The 15750-nt window shown below is 36.3% G+C and overlaps 1 protein-coding gene across 1 annotated transcript; it reads right to left on the reverse strand.

The window, feature by feature from the left end:
* Position 1: 1 nt before the first annotated feature.
* Positions 2–15265, reverse strand: LOC137389586 (N6-adenosine-methyltransferase subunit METTL3-like). Its single transcript, XM_068075637.1, has 14 exons — positions 14966–15265; positions 14542–14708; positions 11792–11846; positions 11495–11562; positions 11271–11328; positions 10815–10941; positions 9592–9758; positions 5820–5939; positions 5500–5687; positions 3081–3119; positions 2852–2960; positions 2590–2655; positions 1018–1130; positions 2–160 (listed from the first exon to the last, which is right to left on the reverse strand). The coding sequence occupies exons 1-14, from the start codon at positions 15245–15247 to the stop codon at positions 64–66; spliced, it is 1656 nt and encodes a 551-aa protein (XP_067931738.1). The 5' UTR covers positions 15248–15265; the 3' UTR covers positions 2–63.
* Positions 15266–15750: the final 485 nt, after the last annotated feature.

Raw genomic sequence — 15750 nt, forward strand, 5'->3', positions numbered from 1 at the left:
CTCTCAAATTTATTTATAAAAATGTACAAAATGAAGTAAATATTTTGAATAGAAAGGAAAGTTTTACACACACTTACCATCAGGATATTTCTGTTTAAAACTGCGTTTAACATCATCTTCATGTAGCTGCACTCCGTCACACTGGTTGCCCAATGTCATCCTTTAATAACACATTAGGTTTTTGACAACAAGTGTAATTGCAATTAGACAGCAATCTGAGTAGGACTGCATCAATTATATCATATCTACTTCTACATTGGCTCAATGACTTACTTAGTAGTTGATATTCAAAGAACGATTGGGCCATTATCGAGAAGTATATAACCAAAATTATAGGCATTTATGATTGGCAATATTATGATACAAAAACCGTTATGATTTTATCCATTCTCTACAGCACTTGCAGATATGGATATTAAAAGAGTTTATAGGAGCCACCATCAGTTACTTGCAATCGAAACAAAATATAAAGCCGAAAAGAACACAAATGCAAAAAAAACAGCAATAATGATCTTTCACCTACATTTTTTAAATGCATTTAATAATAAAAAAATTCAATAGTCATGTGACACCAAATTGAACATTTTCATAAAAGCACCTAATCACTTCGAGAGTCATGATGTATGTGCAAAAAGTAAGTTTAGCAACCATTATAAAATGACTTCATTTTTGCAACCATATTGGAAAATGCATTTTCTATTTTCGTTGTAATGATGTCAATATCGAATGTATCATTAACAATTTATTTTGTAACAAAAAAATAAACTCTTTCTAATCAGTAGTAATAATAAGCAGATGGTTTGACCACCATTTATGGTACATTAAGCATGTGCTGCATGATGCAAAGCAATATTTTTCTAACTGTCAAATCATGACACATGAAAAGAAAACAGTGTCTATGGTAATATTTCAGCTCTTCTTAAGTTCTCCATATGCAGTTTAGTATGTATGAACTTGGGTGATGAGGATAACATGCATGTAGAAAAAACTGTCTTACAGCGACACATATGAACCTACCAGTTAGGCTGTACATTATGCGGTCTTCCAAACAATTCTATTTTCCTAGTACCAGGTGAAAGCCTCTCTATCAAACCATATACCTCATCTGGCTTGTGACTCGTAGCTCGTACCTGTCAGTCAATAAGCACAAGATACTTAATAGTAGTTCCCAGTACACATGCCAACAAAATATTTGTTCATTCTCTCAATAGCCTTCTTGTTAAATACTTGCATATAAAACAGAAAGTAAAATCTATAATCGTTAGAAAAAGAACGATGAAATTATCAAAATTCAACAAAATTTGGAAGTATGTATATTGAATTAGCCATTATCGCAATGCTTGAACGTATATAAAATTTTCATCATAACATAATAAATATGCAGTATGGCCTCTGCATACACATGATAAGGGATGGAATAACCCGAGCTCACAAGCAGAGAAAGAAGAGTTAGAAAAAGTGAAATTTAAACTGTAAGCACAGTTGAAATTTTATGTGTAGTCAAATGGAACTGCAAGTATAAAAATTGGCAAGCAAAGAGGATTACAGATTACGGTTACACACAGATTACGGTTAACTGTGGCACAAAGGAAAGAATCATTTAAAGAGTGAAGTATAAAATAATGGTGAGACCAGCAATGGCGTATAGACAATTAATAAGTAACACATTCTGTGCTAGTAAAAAGATTATATATCTAGAGAGCCCATTCAGAACAAATTATGAAGGATTGTCTTCTCCACACAAAAAAGATGACAAGGCATAAATCAAAAAAGAGGAAGACTGTAATATGATTAGTCGGGCCTTAAACCAGGGTAAGTGTGTACACCATGGCAACACAACAAGCAAAGGCTCGCTGAAATAAGCACATCAACATTCAAGGAATTGAATAAAATGATTGAATAGAAGCAGGTCAACAGAAGATGCATAAAATAGAGTAAACAGAAGGGATGGATCAAGTAACACACCCGATCAAGCGAAACATGAGGAACGAGCAGTTCAACCGTCAGACAATTGCTAAACATAAAAATTGAACCGCGATCTTTAGTGACGACTTTTGTATGCTTTGTACTATTTGTCAGATGAGTTACATGACATTTAAGCATCAGTATATAAATGGTTTGTTCAAAATGTACAGCGAAAATCATACAAGTTTTAATATTACATCTCGCAATCTTTAATATTGGTGGGATGAGAGTAAGTCACTGAGAGCTTTTTGAACTCTTCGACCTCTAAGTCAGCACGATGAATGAGAAACAAATGAGTAGTTTGTTTCTCGTAAGTCATAGCCTAAGGATCTGATTAATATTTTAACGAATGATTAGTCGGTCCTTAAACCAGTGTAAGTGTGTACACCATGTCAACACAACAAGCTAAGGCTAGCTGGAATAAGCACATCAACACTCAAGGAATTGCCAGTTGCATCATCAGCAGAGTACATTCAAATATAAAAAGGTACTTTTATTTATTTAGGTTCACTTTCACTTTATTTAGACTCTAAGAAATTGGAGTCCATTACAAAGCATCAACATACTAGATGTAACCAACAGTAAATTCCTTTAGATAAACCAAAAAACTATATGAGCACATACCTCGGCAACAATAACATCACAATCCAAACCTCTGTTCATATTTTCTGGATTTCCTTTCACCCCGATCTGCACAGAAGCATTAAACTGGCGCTAATAAACAGCAGAAATGTATCCACATGATTATTAGTAATAACATGCATGTATATCACATAGTAAACTAACATACCTCAAGATAACCAGTTAACAGCACCAACATACCTCAGGATAACCAGTTAACAGCACTAATATACCTCAGGATAACCAGTTAACAGCACTTACTTACCAAGCAGTGTTCTTTACCATGATTAATCCAATGACCTGTCCGACCAGTTCTGATAAGTTTCTGTAGCTGGTTGGTTTTTACCCATATCAATTCATCACATCTCCTATAACTGTTCACAAGAATGCCCATTTTTTATTCTGATAGCTTTACAAATACATGTAATTAATAGATGCAAAAAAGCTTGCCACTACTCAAGACTTTGCAACTTCCAGGCTGGCATATAACTCACCCCCAAAGCTCCAAGCATTGCCTTCCAAGTTCCATGGCTCTACAAAACACCATCAATAAGGCATCTGAAAACAACTAATGTAACCATTAGTTGTGATACCTGCAAGGAGCCTGTCATAATGGGTGTGGACACAAGGTTTAGAAAATGACTACAGTAAAACCCACAATACAATATTAATCCGTTCTGGTGTTGGCATCGTAAGGCAAAAATGTCGTATAGAGGGGTATAGAAACCCAGAGAAATTATCTAATGGAAACACTCCATGGTAAAAAACATCAAAGTTTTGTATACTGTACAAATATGTACATATGCACTGTACATATTAGAAATTAGTTACAAAATAGTATGTTAACTTTAGTAACTATAGTAACTTTAGTGTATTTAGTGGTTAGGATCTGCAATAAAATCTAACATTATAGCGTACTATGTGCAGTACATATCATAGGAAGTTCTTAGCTCCGAGACACACGAATAACACAAACTTTAAATTTAACTTTTTAGCTTTACTATTTATTTATTACTAATGAATTTAGCTTACTAAATATGCACTTGAATCTAAATTTCAGTATGTATTTTACATTTGTTCTTAACAAAACTTTACCTTTGTCATCATCTAAAATTTTATCACCCATCTATTTCCAGTTTCATTTACAATATTACTTGCAATGAGTAACGCTGAAGTGAGAGAGAGCAAGCAGCGCATCTCTTCCAGGTATTGTGGGAAAGATTTTGGCTAGTAGCGTATCGGCATCTTCGTTATTCCAACGTATTCAGCACATCAACAACCAAATTTGAACTTCGAGAGAAATTTTTGTCCGATGTCGTATGGCAAAAAAAATGTCATATGGTGGAAATGAAAAAATATCGTGTTCCACATACCAAGGTGAAAAAATCGAATAACAAGGACATCGTAACCTGCACTTAGAGCGCAACGTGCACAGTATCAGGTAGCTAGAGCATTGCTATGGTACAGTTGTATTACAGTTGGATTGGAGGACATCAATGACTACAATATTCCTTTATGCTGCCAACTTTAGTTAACACCTGTTTGACATTGCTGTATTGCCAAAAAGATATAAAGAGGAGTTGGATTAAATTAGGGCTAATGACAGTTTGTGAACAATCAGTTTTAAAAACTCTGCGATTACCCTAAGACACTTATATTTAGCTAGTATTTAGTTTCGTGAGTAGCGTACAGAGTAAAATTTCACTGCACCTTAATATCGCAGCTCTGATGAGTGCGAAAATATAGTGATGCGAAAATAAATGCAGTGGGACAAACATAATTAGATTCCTCAGGTTCAGTTCACCGCAGGCCTGTGTTCACTGATTGCAAGTTGGGGCGGCTAATGTTAGGCGACTAGTTATGAACACCTGGGGGTGTTGAGGGGGGCGGTGTAAGCCCCCAACAGGTCTGTCTTATGTAGGGCCTCAGCCAGGCCTCTCGTGTGAAGTTTTAAAAAATTTTATCGGAAAGTATCAACATTTTTCTATTCTTTGAGATTTGTTTTGTTTTAGGTGATGTGACTGACGAGACGTTTTTAAATTAAAATAGGCAAAACTTGACCGCAGTTGAAACGCTCAGAAAAAAGACATCTTTTTCTTTTGAGCGTTTTAATAAAGATCCATTTTGCTGATTTTATTTTAAGTTTATACGGAAGTTTCCACGCTTTCGATGGGACATGGCCAAGCGGATGTTTGGTAAAACTTCATATTTTGCAAACCTTTATAAAGGTCGTTAACAAGAATATTTTGCCACTGATGATGATAATAATACTGACGCCTAAGAACTACTAAAAGTTGATGTTTGTCTCTATGGCTTCGAATAAAGGGATATTCTACAGCGATAAAAACCGTCTCCATAGCCATTGGGCAAATGACTTTTCGAATAAATGATGTTGAGGTTGAGTTAGCTGAAGCAATTTATCATTGTGTGGGAACGGACCAAACAAATCCGTTCGAGTTAACCTTGTGCTTGAGATAAAATTTTACATTTTATCCGAGAGCGAGTTATCCGAGTTTGACTGTACTTAGCCGCGGAAAGTTCCTAAAAAGTTGGGACGGCTCAGCAGGCCAGCTGCCCCAGGGAATACGGGCCTGGTTCACCGATAAGAAAACAAATTTCAATTTGGGACTAGTTTGTAATTGTGAACCACAGGTAGAATGATGTGGGCGAGGTCGATAATGCAATTTGATCGCTTGCTGCCATTTGTTTCTTGGACTATCAATGAACAAAGCTATTTAATTTCGCGTTTTGGCTCGTTCGTTATGATAGTTCAGTTTCGCACATGAAATTTTAGTTAGTTAGATGAGGCGAATACATAAGTGTTCTAGGGTACTAAGAAAAACCAAGCCTTCCCATCTCACTAAATAAATCTAGGTCAATAAAACGGAAGTAAATTTAGGGTTATTTCAGTACCTGCCTGTCACCCAGAGAAATATGTATCCATCATCTTGTAGGGTGGGAATGTTGAGTGATCTCATCTCCTCATCTGACATGGTGCCATATGGCAGCTCCATGTGTATATCCCATGGTGGGTCAGCCATTATCACAGCAAACTTGCCTAAGACTGTCATATCAAAGTTTCTCAAGTCACATTGAATCCACTACAAGTAAAGTGACAAATTCGTATCATAATAAAAAACTAGCGGAATTGATGGTAAAATGAGTCCAGATTTTTGTAAACTTTTTAAAATACAATTCAGATTTATCAGCAATTTATTCAAGCCTAAACAAACCTGTGATGGCATCATCTTGAAGTTAGATTTGTCTCCCTTGGTCAGAGACCTAACCGCTGCAGACATATTTGCTCTTTTGATTCTGTTTAAATCATCCTGATCCACCTCGTAATGAACGTACTGTTGCAGAAATAATACGAAACTAATGTATTTTATATTGTAGATATATATATATATATATCAATGATTGATGAGAGGAAATCTCGGGAGTACTCTGTTTTCATAAGCAAGGGAACAAAATGTCGACAAAGGATAATTCACCAACATCCACACTTGATCAATGTATATTTGACCACCTATTTGATGTATTGCGCTATATATGTACGTATATATTAAGTATAGAAGTTGGTGAATATATATAGTATATATATATATATATATATATATATATATATATATATATATATATACAGTGAAACATGGATAACTCGCCCTCGGATATAACGAACACATGGTTAACTCGACTGGATTTGCTTGGTCCGTTCCCACGCAATGATAAATGGCTCTATATAACTCGAACTCAACACTGTTAATTCGAACTGTTTTTTGCCCAAAGGCTACCGAAACGGTTGATATCGCTTTATAAAATCACTTTATTCAAAGCCATAGAGGTAAACCTCAACTTTTCGTAATTCATAAGCGTCGTTATTACCTCCATCGACAAAATATTTTTGTCAACGACTTTTCTAAAGGTTTGGTGAAATTTGATTTATACTGCTACAGTGTATACGATGAATAGCACGGGCTAGCCGGGTCACGCGCGCAAGGGTTTTCGCCACGCACATAACAAAAACAGCATGTCGTTTTTGTTTTGTAATTGCGTGGCGAAAATCCTTCTGACGTTGATTCCGTGTTGAATCAACGTCGGAATGTTGAATGTTTAAAACATCTTAAAAATTGTGGTAATTAAACGTATACGTTGTCTTAGCTAAAAAAAACTATTCATCGTTTGACCTAAACACAGAATACGTGTGTACATTCAATAAGTATCCATTCAAAAAGCGTGAGTGATATACAATGTACCGTAAAAACTCGTAAAACTTTTAATTGAACTGCCTCGGAGTGTTGCTCTTAACGAATCCCAGGTAAAGTAAGCTAATCTTTGCATAAACTTCAAGAAAAATCGGCAAAATTGATCGTGGGTAAAACGCTCAAAAGAAAAAGATGTCTTTTCTTTTGAGCATTTCAGCAACGATCAAGTTTTGCCAATGTCAATCTAAGAAACGTCCTGGCAATAGCATCACCTCAAACAACAAACCAATCTCAAGTGATAGAAAAATCTCTATACTTTTTGATAAAAACGTTTTAAACTTTACATTAGAAGCATTTAATTTGAAACAAGCCATTTGTGCTTTTGATTTATATTATAGTTTGTATATGTACATGTATCTACTAATAAATAAGTAAATACATGGACTTGTGACAGTGCTCTGATAACTTGAACGCTCTGATAATTCGAACACTTTTGCTCGGTCCCTTGAAGTTTGAGTTATCCGAGTTTCACTGTATATATATATATATATATATATATATATATATATACATGAGTAAAAGCGTAAGATCCGAGCAGAGTGCTCAATGATAAAATCAGAGCAAATTAAAATCAATAAAACAGACTATAACTTTAGATAAAACACTTGATTACTATTAGTTTCATGCTTGGTAGGAGCAATCTTCAGATAAAGTGCTTGCACCAGTTTTGTTTACTTATATACAACTGGAACTATTAAAATTACTAAAACTTCATAGCTGGACGATTATGGCCGTTAAAGGATTCATAGAAGGATTCATACAGCTGTAGCTGATTTTTAGAGTGTTCATGTTGAATATGGTGTGCAGTGGGTGGTTCTCAGGAAATTCTTCTCTTATGATTCTCAAGAAATGTCTGCTGATGTTGGTTGCGACATGCTTGCTGAATGGGGAGCTCACATAAATGGGCAAGTTATTTCTGATGCAAACGGAAAGTCAGTGAACTACCTCGACATTACCCTGAATTTAAACAACGGCGATTACAAGCCTTTCAACAAGTCAAATAACTTGCCCATTTATGTGAGCTCAAAATCCAACCACCCTAGAAACATCATCAAAAACTTGCCAGCAGGTATAAACAGCAGATTTGCGCGCTCTCGCTCTCCTCTGCCAGCAATACATTCGAGTCATCGATCAAAATCTACCAAACAGCCTTAAAGAATAGTGGGTACAACCACAAACTACAATACTTTCCTATAGCACCAACACTTAAAACTAAAAAGAAAAACCGAGCGCATAACACCACTTGGTATAACCTTCAACACTCTAAAAATCAGCTACAGCTGTATGAATCCTTCTATGAATCCATTAACGACCATAATCTTCCGGCTATGAAGTTTTAGTAATTTTAATAGTTTAGTTGTCTATAAGTAACCAAAACTGGTGCAAGCACTTTATCTGAAGATTGTTCTTACCAAGCAAGAAACTAATAGTAATCAAGTGTTTTATCTAAAGTTATAGTCTGTTTTATTGAATATATATATATATATATATATATATATATATATATATATATATACGTAAAAGAATCAAAACTTGTCTTATGGCCTGGTAGTTTTTACAAATCTGTTTTGTGCAAATATTTTTTCCTCTCACACATATTATTGTTATTTTACTCCACAGAAATTTTATTCTCAGTGTAGAATTTACTTTAGCTAGCATTTCCGTAATACTAACTGTGTATATGTATATAAATTCAAAGATATTATGTATGTGTAATATAGTTGCTGATACAGTAGAGCCAAGTCAGTGTAGCCAACTCTACACATATACCATACATCTTCAGTGTAGCTAACTCTACACATATACCATACATCTTCAGTGTAGCTAACTCTACACATATACCATACATCTTCAGTGTAGCCAACTGTACACATATACCACACATCTTCAGTGTAGCCAACTCTACACATATACCATACATCTTCAGTGTAGTCAACTCTACACATATACCGTACATCTTCAGTGTAGCCAACTGTACACATATACCGTACATCTTCAGTGTAGCCAACTGTACACATATACCATACATCTTCAGTATAGCCAACTCTACACATATACCATACATCTTCAGTGTAGCCAACTCTACACATATACCATACATCGTCAGTGTAGCCAACTGTACACATATACCATACATCTTCAGTGTAGTCAACTCTACACATATACCATACATCTTCAGTGTAGCCAACTGTACACATATACCGTACATCTTCAGTGTAGTCAACTGTACACATATACCATACATCTTCAGTGTAGTCAACTCTACACATATACCATACATCTTCAGTGTAGCCAACTGTACACATATACCATACATCTTCAGTGTAGCCAACTGCACCCATATACCATACATCTTCAGTGTAGCCAACTGTACACATATACCGTACATCTTCAGTGTAGCCAACTGTACACATATACCGTACATCTTCAGTGTAGCCAACTATACACATATACCGTACATCTTCAGTGAAGCCAACTGTACACATATACCGTACATCTTCAGTGTAGCCAACTATACACATATACCGTACATCTTCAGTGTAGCCAACTCTACACATATACCGTACATCTTCATTGTAGCCAAAATTCTTATCAAAATGCTTGCTTCAACATATGATGAGTTTGACATATGAAGCAAATATCGAAGCTGATCAACTTCCGATGTCAAGGTTTGAGTGCGAGTCAACAATAGTAAACAGACTCCAAACGAAATCGTCAACTATTGATAGAGCTGCAGTACCTTGCAAGTGTCCATGTGGAAGCAAGTGTTGAGGAAGGAGCAGTCCCCAAGTGAGGGATCTGTATGCTGGTGCATCAGTTTGCGGAAATGCACTTTATCACACGCTGAACCGTTGACAGCCTTGCATTCGACCCTAGTTCCATAGGAGCAGAACTCCTTCATAGTACCTGCACCATGCCATATGTTAATTTATGTACATCTTTAGTCGCTTTGCAGATCGTTTTGGAAGTCAGCCTCAGTTACCAAAACCAATTTGAATTAGAATATTGTACGAGGCATCCCTTCAGCCAACCCAACTAGTGGAGCACTATATTTAGAGAAACTTCTAGTAGCATTTTGCGTGAAACCTCAACTTATCTAATATTGATAGTAGCTTAAGAAACGCCGTATTTCTTGTTGATGAAAGATAGCAACTTGCACATAGTACAATCTGTGCTAGGGCAAAATTACAAAGCACTTAAAAATGTCGAAAGCTAACAAGTTTAGCCAACAATTTTTAATTCAAAGAGATTATCTTTCTCCCAATACAGGCTAACAGAAGGTGGCCTACACAAAGCAATAAATGGGAATGTTTCCCAACTCAACACCCGAGAAGGAAATATTTTCCCTGCTCTACAAACTGAATAAGAACGTCTTCCCTGTACTGCACATAATAAGAGATTGTTTTCTCTGCACTAAACATTAGATAATGTTGTCTTCCCTGTACCATATACAAGAAGAGACTGTCTTTCCTGTACTATATACTGAAAGGGACTGTCTGTCTTGTACTATATACTGTACTAAAAAGAACTGTCCGTCTTGTACTATATGCTAAAAGAGACTGTCTATCTTGTACTACATACTAAAAGAGACGCTTTTTCCTATACTATATACTAAAAGGAACTGTCTTTCCTGTACTATACCTATACTAAAAGGGACTGTATTTCCTGTACTACGCACTAAAAAAGACTGTCTTTCCTGTACTATATACTAAAAGGGACGCTCTTTCCTGTACTATATACTAAAAAGGAATGTCTTTCCTGTGCTATATACTAAAAGGAACTGCCTTTCCTGTACTATATACTAAAAGGGACTGTCTGTCTTGTATTATATTTTAAAACAGATGCTCTTTCCTGTGCTATATACTAAAAGGGACTGTCTTTCCTGTACTATACATCAAAAGTGAATGAATGCCTTTCATGCATGAAAACACACAAAACACTAGAATAGACTGTCTTGCCTACCTCCTTGGGATTTAAATTTAGTAGACATCATTTGTTCCTTAGCAGAAGCAGTGCTAAGCAGATCCTGTATTTCTTCGTTCATCTTCTTGCTTTCTCTTTCCTTGGCTGTCTCACTAGCTAGCAGCATCTGTTAGAGTCAGTGGAATATACTCAGTCTACTGCACATCAAACACACTATACTATCGTTCTGAGTTTCCGGAGTTTTTGAGACTTCCGCCCTGTTTAGTTAGAAGAGTAGGCTAGGCTTTAATTCCACAATCAAACAGCAAAGCGTTTTTATAGGAGTACGCTGTGAATTACAACTTACGAAACCCATCATATGCGAGTTTATGTCGTGACGCCACATTTTGATGAGCACACAACATAGCTTCCTAAACTAGAGCTTAACTCAAACTAGATCAAATCACATAAGTAGAAATTTCTGACTATGAAGAAAAAAATTCAATAGTCCCTCACCTCAATATTTAGTGCATCTGGTTTTGCAATCTTACGATTTTTTTCACCAGCATCAGTACTAAAATAAAAATATACATGTGCATACCAATGTTTTTTCTAGTATAATGAAAACTTCATAAAACTATGTACAATCAAAATGAACTTTAACTAAAAAGCTGAACCAGCATGAAAGCAATAAAGTAAAACAGTAAATGAAAGATGTTATGGTGCATAAATGTACCTACTCTGTGTTAGAGGTTTCTGTCAGGGTCCTTTTCCTTGATAACTTCCTTTCTTCTAGAACTTTCTCAATCTACAAAGTATATCAATTATGTTGCCAAGATACTGAATAGAATAAATAAATCTTTACTACAATAAGAGTCCGAAGCCACAGTTGGAGGTTGTGGAAAAAGATTGCATCGTATGGGAGTCGAACTCGTTCTAATAACAACGTAAATTACCAACTCTATGAAAGCAATGAAAAGCCAGGCTCACCATTAAAGGTATGTCTCACAAAGAAAGCTAGTGTAGCGGCCACTTACCTGCTGACTATTGGTAGACAGCACTTTCATCCCTTCATCCAATTTTTCTTCTGTGCTGAAATGACAAATAGATTATGAATACAAAACACATCATGCATTTATAGATAGCAAACATAGTATAGTCTACTGCATCTCTCCTTTCTCCTTTAAATTAGCTTCATATCAATTATCAATGCTTAAACAAAACATCTATTGAACATATTGATCAATCTACTGAAGTTATGTTAGAAATAACAGATAAAAAATTAACTAAAATTACTATTACACTGTTTTACATAAATGGTACAGTCTTCAAAGTTACTGATATTTCTACCAAAGAAGTAGTCTATTCCAACCATAGTAATTTCATATCATCAGATTCACTACACTGGCATTAGAGTAAAGGTGTTAGAGTAGAGGTATTAGAGTAGAGGTGTTAGAGTAGAGGTGTTAGAGTAGAGTTGTTAGAGTAGAGGTGTTAGAGTAGAGGTGTTAGAGTAGAGGTGTTAGAGTAGAGGTGTTAGAGTAGAGGTATCAGAGTAGAGGTGTTAGAGTAGAGGTATCAGAGTAGAGGTGTTAGAGTAGAGGTGTTAGAGTAGAGGTGTCAGAGTAGAGGTATTAGAGTAGGGGTGTTAGAGTAGAGGTATTAGAGTAGAGGTGTTAGAGTAGAGGTGTTAGAGTAGAGGTGTTAGAGTAGAGGTATTAGAGTAGAGGTGTTAGAGTAGAGGTGTTAGAGTAGAGGTGTCAGAGTAGAGGTGTCAGAGTAGAGGTGTTAGAGTAGAGGTGTTAGAGTAGAGGTGTTAGAGTAAAGGTGTTAGAGTAAAGGTGTTAGAGTAAAGGTGTTAGAGTAGAGGTATTAGAGTAGAGGTGTTAGAGTAGGGGTGTTAGAGAAAAAGTGTTAGAGTAGAGGTATTAGAGTTGAGGTGTTAGAGTAGAGGTGTTAGAGTAGAGGTGTTAGAGTAGAGGTATTAGAGTAGAGGTGTTAGAGTAGAGGTATTAGAGTAGAGGTGTTAGAGTAGAGGTGTTAGAGTAGAGGTATTAGAGTAGAGGTGTTAGAGTAGAGGTGTTAGAGTAGAGGTATCAAAGTAGAGGTATCAGAGTAGAGGTGTTAGAGTAGAGGTGTTAGAGTAGAGGTGTTAGAGTAGGGGTGTTAGAGAAAAAGTGTTAGAGTAGAGGTATTAGAGTTGAGGTGTTAGAGTAGAGGTGTTAGAGTAGAGGTGTTAGAGTAGAGGTATTAGAGTAGAGGTGTTAGAGTAGAGGTGTTAGAGTAGAGGTGTTAGAGTAGAGGTGTTAGAGTAGAGGTATTAGAGTAGAGGTGTTAGAGTAGAGGTGTTAGAGTAGAGGTATCAGAGTAGAGGTATCAGAGTAGAGGTGTTAGAGTAGAGGTGTTAGAGTAGAGGTATTAGAGTAGAGGTGTTAAAGTAGAGGTATTAGAGTAGAGGTGTTAGAGTAGAGGTGTTAGGGTAGAGGTGTCAGAGTAGAGGTATTAGAGTAGAGGTGTCAGAGTAGAGGTGTTAGAGTAGAGGTATTAGAGTAGAGTTGTTAGAGTAGAGGTGTTAAAGTAGAGGTATTAGAGTAGAGGTGTCAAAGTAGAGGTGTTAGAGTAGAGGTGTTAGAGTAGAGGTGTTAGAGTAGAGGTGTTAGAGTAAAGGTGTTAGAGTAGAGGTGTTAGAGTAGAGTTGTTAGAGTAGAGGTGTTAGAGTAAAGGTGTTAGAGTAGAGGTATCAGAGTAGAGGTGTTAGAGTAGAGGTGTTAGAGTAGAGGTGTTAGAGTAGAGGTGTTAGAGTAGAGGTGTTAGAGTAAACGTATCAGAGTAGAGGTATTAGAGTAGAGGTGTCAGAGTAGAGGTGTCAGAGTAGAGGTGTCAGAGTAGAGGTGTTAGAGTAGAGGTATTAGAGTAGAGGTGTTAGAGTAGGGGTGTTAGAGTAAAGGTGTTAGAATAGAGGTGTTAGAGTAGAGGTATCAGAGTAGAGGTGTTAGAGTAGAGGTGTCAGAGTAGAGGTGTCAGAGTAGAGGTGTCAGAGTAGAGGTGTTAGAGTAGAGGTATTAGAGTAGAGGTGTTAGAGTAGGGGTTTTAGAGTAAAGGTGTTAGAATAGAGGTGTTAGAGTAGAGGTATCAGAGTAGAGGTGTTAGAGTAGAGGTGTTAGAGTAGAGGTATCAGAGTAGAGGTGTTAGAGTAGAGGTGTTAGAGTAGAGGTGTTAGAGTAAACGTATCAGAGTAGAGGTATTAGAGTAGAGGTGTCAGAGTAGAGGTGTCAGAGTAGAGGTGTCAGAGTAGAGGTGTTAGAGTAGAGGTATTAGAGTAGAGGTGTTAGAGTAGAGGTATTAGAGTAGAGGTGTTAGAGTAGGGGTGTTAGAGTAAAGGTGTTAGAATAGAGGTGTTAGAGTAGAGGTATCAGAGTAGAGGTGTTAGAGTAGAGGTGTTAGAGTAGAGGTGTTAGAGTAGAGGTGTTAGAATAGAGGTGTTAGAGTAGAGGTATCAGAGTAGAGGTATTAGAGTAGAGGAGTTAGAGTAAAGGTGTTAGAGTAGATGTGTTACAGTAGAGGTGTTAGAGTAGAGGTGTTAGAGTAGAGGTGTTAGAGTAGAGGTTAAAATACAGATAAAAAATATTAGCTAAATAATACATGAGACTGCTTTACCTTAACACAACTATCCTAGTTTAAAGTTTATATTGGATTTTATTAGCTGATCATTTAATCGATGAAACAGTAGTTTATTCCACTCATAATAATCCCATGTCATCGTGTTCACTAGACTAGTAATGCTTACACGACTAAATACTGCGACTCAAAACGAAGTAAAATGTCGGTCACTGTTGACAGATTATGAACTATTTTTGTCTCTCTCAAGACTCCTTCAGAGAGTGTTACAGCATCTAGTGGCAAGGTGATGTCGGCAGCATCCAACTCCAGCAGCAGACAATTCTCTACCATTTTCTAAAAGCATTCAGAGCAAATGTTGTTACATGTATGCGATCTTCTAGCATGTCGACAAACGAAATTCCTTTCCCTACATATCATTACATGAACCAATTGATTGTTTATTTATAGTTGCTAGACTTTCCTGATTTAGAAGGTATTAATTGCTAAACAAGTGTACAAAATCAATGTTGGCACAAGTAAAATCTCCATGAATATTAAGAGCATATCCGGATAGATTGTCATCAACTACGCTAAGCATGCACTCAACTCACCATATCATCAGCATTTAAAGTTGAGTCAGCATCATTCTTTTTGTCTCCAGTCAAAAAGCTTACGGCATCTTTAGACTCGGATAAAATATCTGTAGCATTTTCTGTGGAGTTAGAGACAGGTTCGGCCGATTTAGGTGCAGGTTCTGTGACTGATGAAGTATTTATTAAATTTCGGCTTGTATCTAAAATATTTTGCCTTTCTTGTTTTCGTCGTGCCAACTTATCTCGCCAACCGGCAGTTTTACTCCTGACACTTTGAATCTCATCCCACGTATTGCTCATCTTTAGCACGAGCTAGTGATGACTACAACATAAGCATATTGTTGATTTGTGATGAATTAACTAGATCAAAACATTCCAAACTCCCTTCTAAAACTGAGTTACACAAAGAGCAAGTTAATTGCTGTCTGTATTTAGTAGTAGCAATACGAGCTCTTCTGTTGTTATGAAAAGTAATCATGGTGGGCATATTGTGCAATATTGCATATTGCGCTATAACTATATTAGCAAGAGTCCATATAATATGAGTGTTGGACATTCTAGCTTCAAACAAGTCGAACGTGTTTCTTGCTATTTGAATTCAGAGCTATTGTAAGATATTGTTCTAGTTTACTTCATAATACCATAACAATCAAAATTAACAAATAACCAAAGCAAGTTTTAAAAATGTTGCGCATGAATTTGATAGTAGTTGTCCTTGAAAATTATAAGCTATATGCTTTCTTTCATCTCTTTAAAAACGAGGTAAATGCACACAACAGCTTACTTACATAAGACAAAGTTAG

This window comes from Watersipora subatra, chromosome 3, assembly GCF_963576615.1.
Source record: "Watersipora subatra chromosome 3, tzWatSuba1.1, whole genome shotgun sequence".
Taxonomy (NCBI): Eukaryota; Metazoa; Bryozoa; class Gymnolaemata; order Cheilostomatida; family Watersiporidae; genus Watersipora; species Watersipora subatra.

Excerpts from the sequence above, each read along its gene's own strand:
- LOC137389586 (XM_068075637.1), bottom strand. The coding sequence starts at position 15,247 with ATGAGCAATACGTGGGATGAGATTCAAAGTGTCAGGAGTAAAACTGCC. Across the intron at positions 5,940-9,591 it reads TCCACATGGACACTTGCAAG|TACGTTCATTACGAGGTGGA; the intron begins GTACTGCAGCTC and ends TTTCTGCAACAG. Across the intron at positions 5,688-5,819 it reads TCAAGATGATGCCATCACAG|TGGATTCAATGTGACTTGAG; the intron begins GTTTGTTTAGGC and ends CTTTACTTGTAG.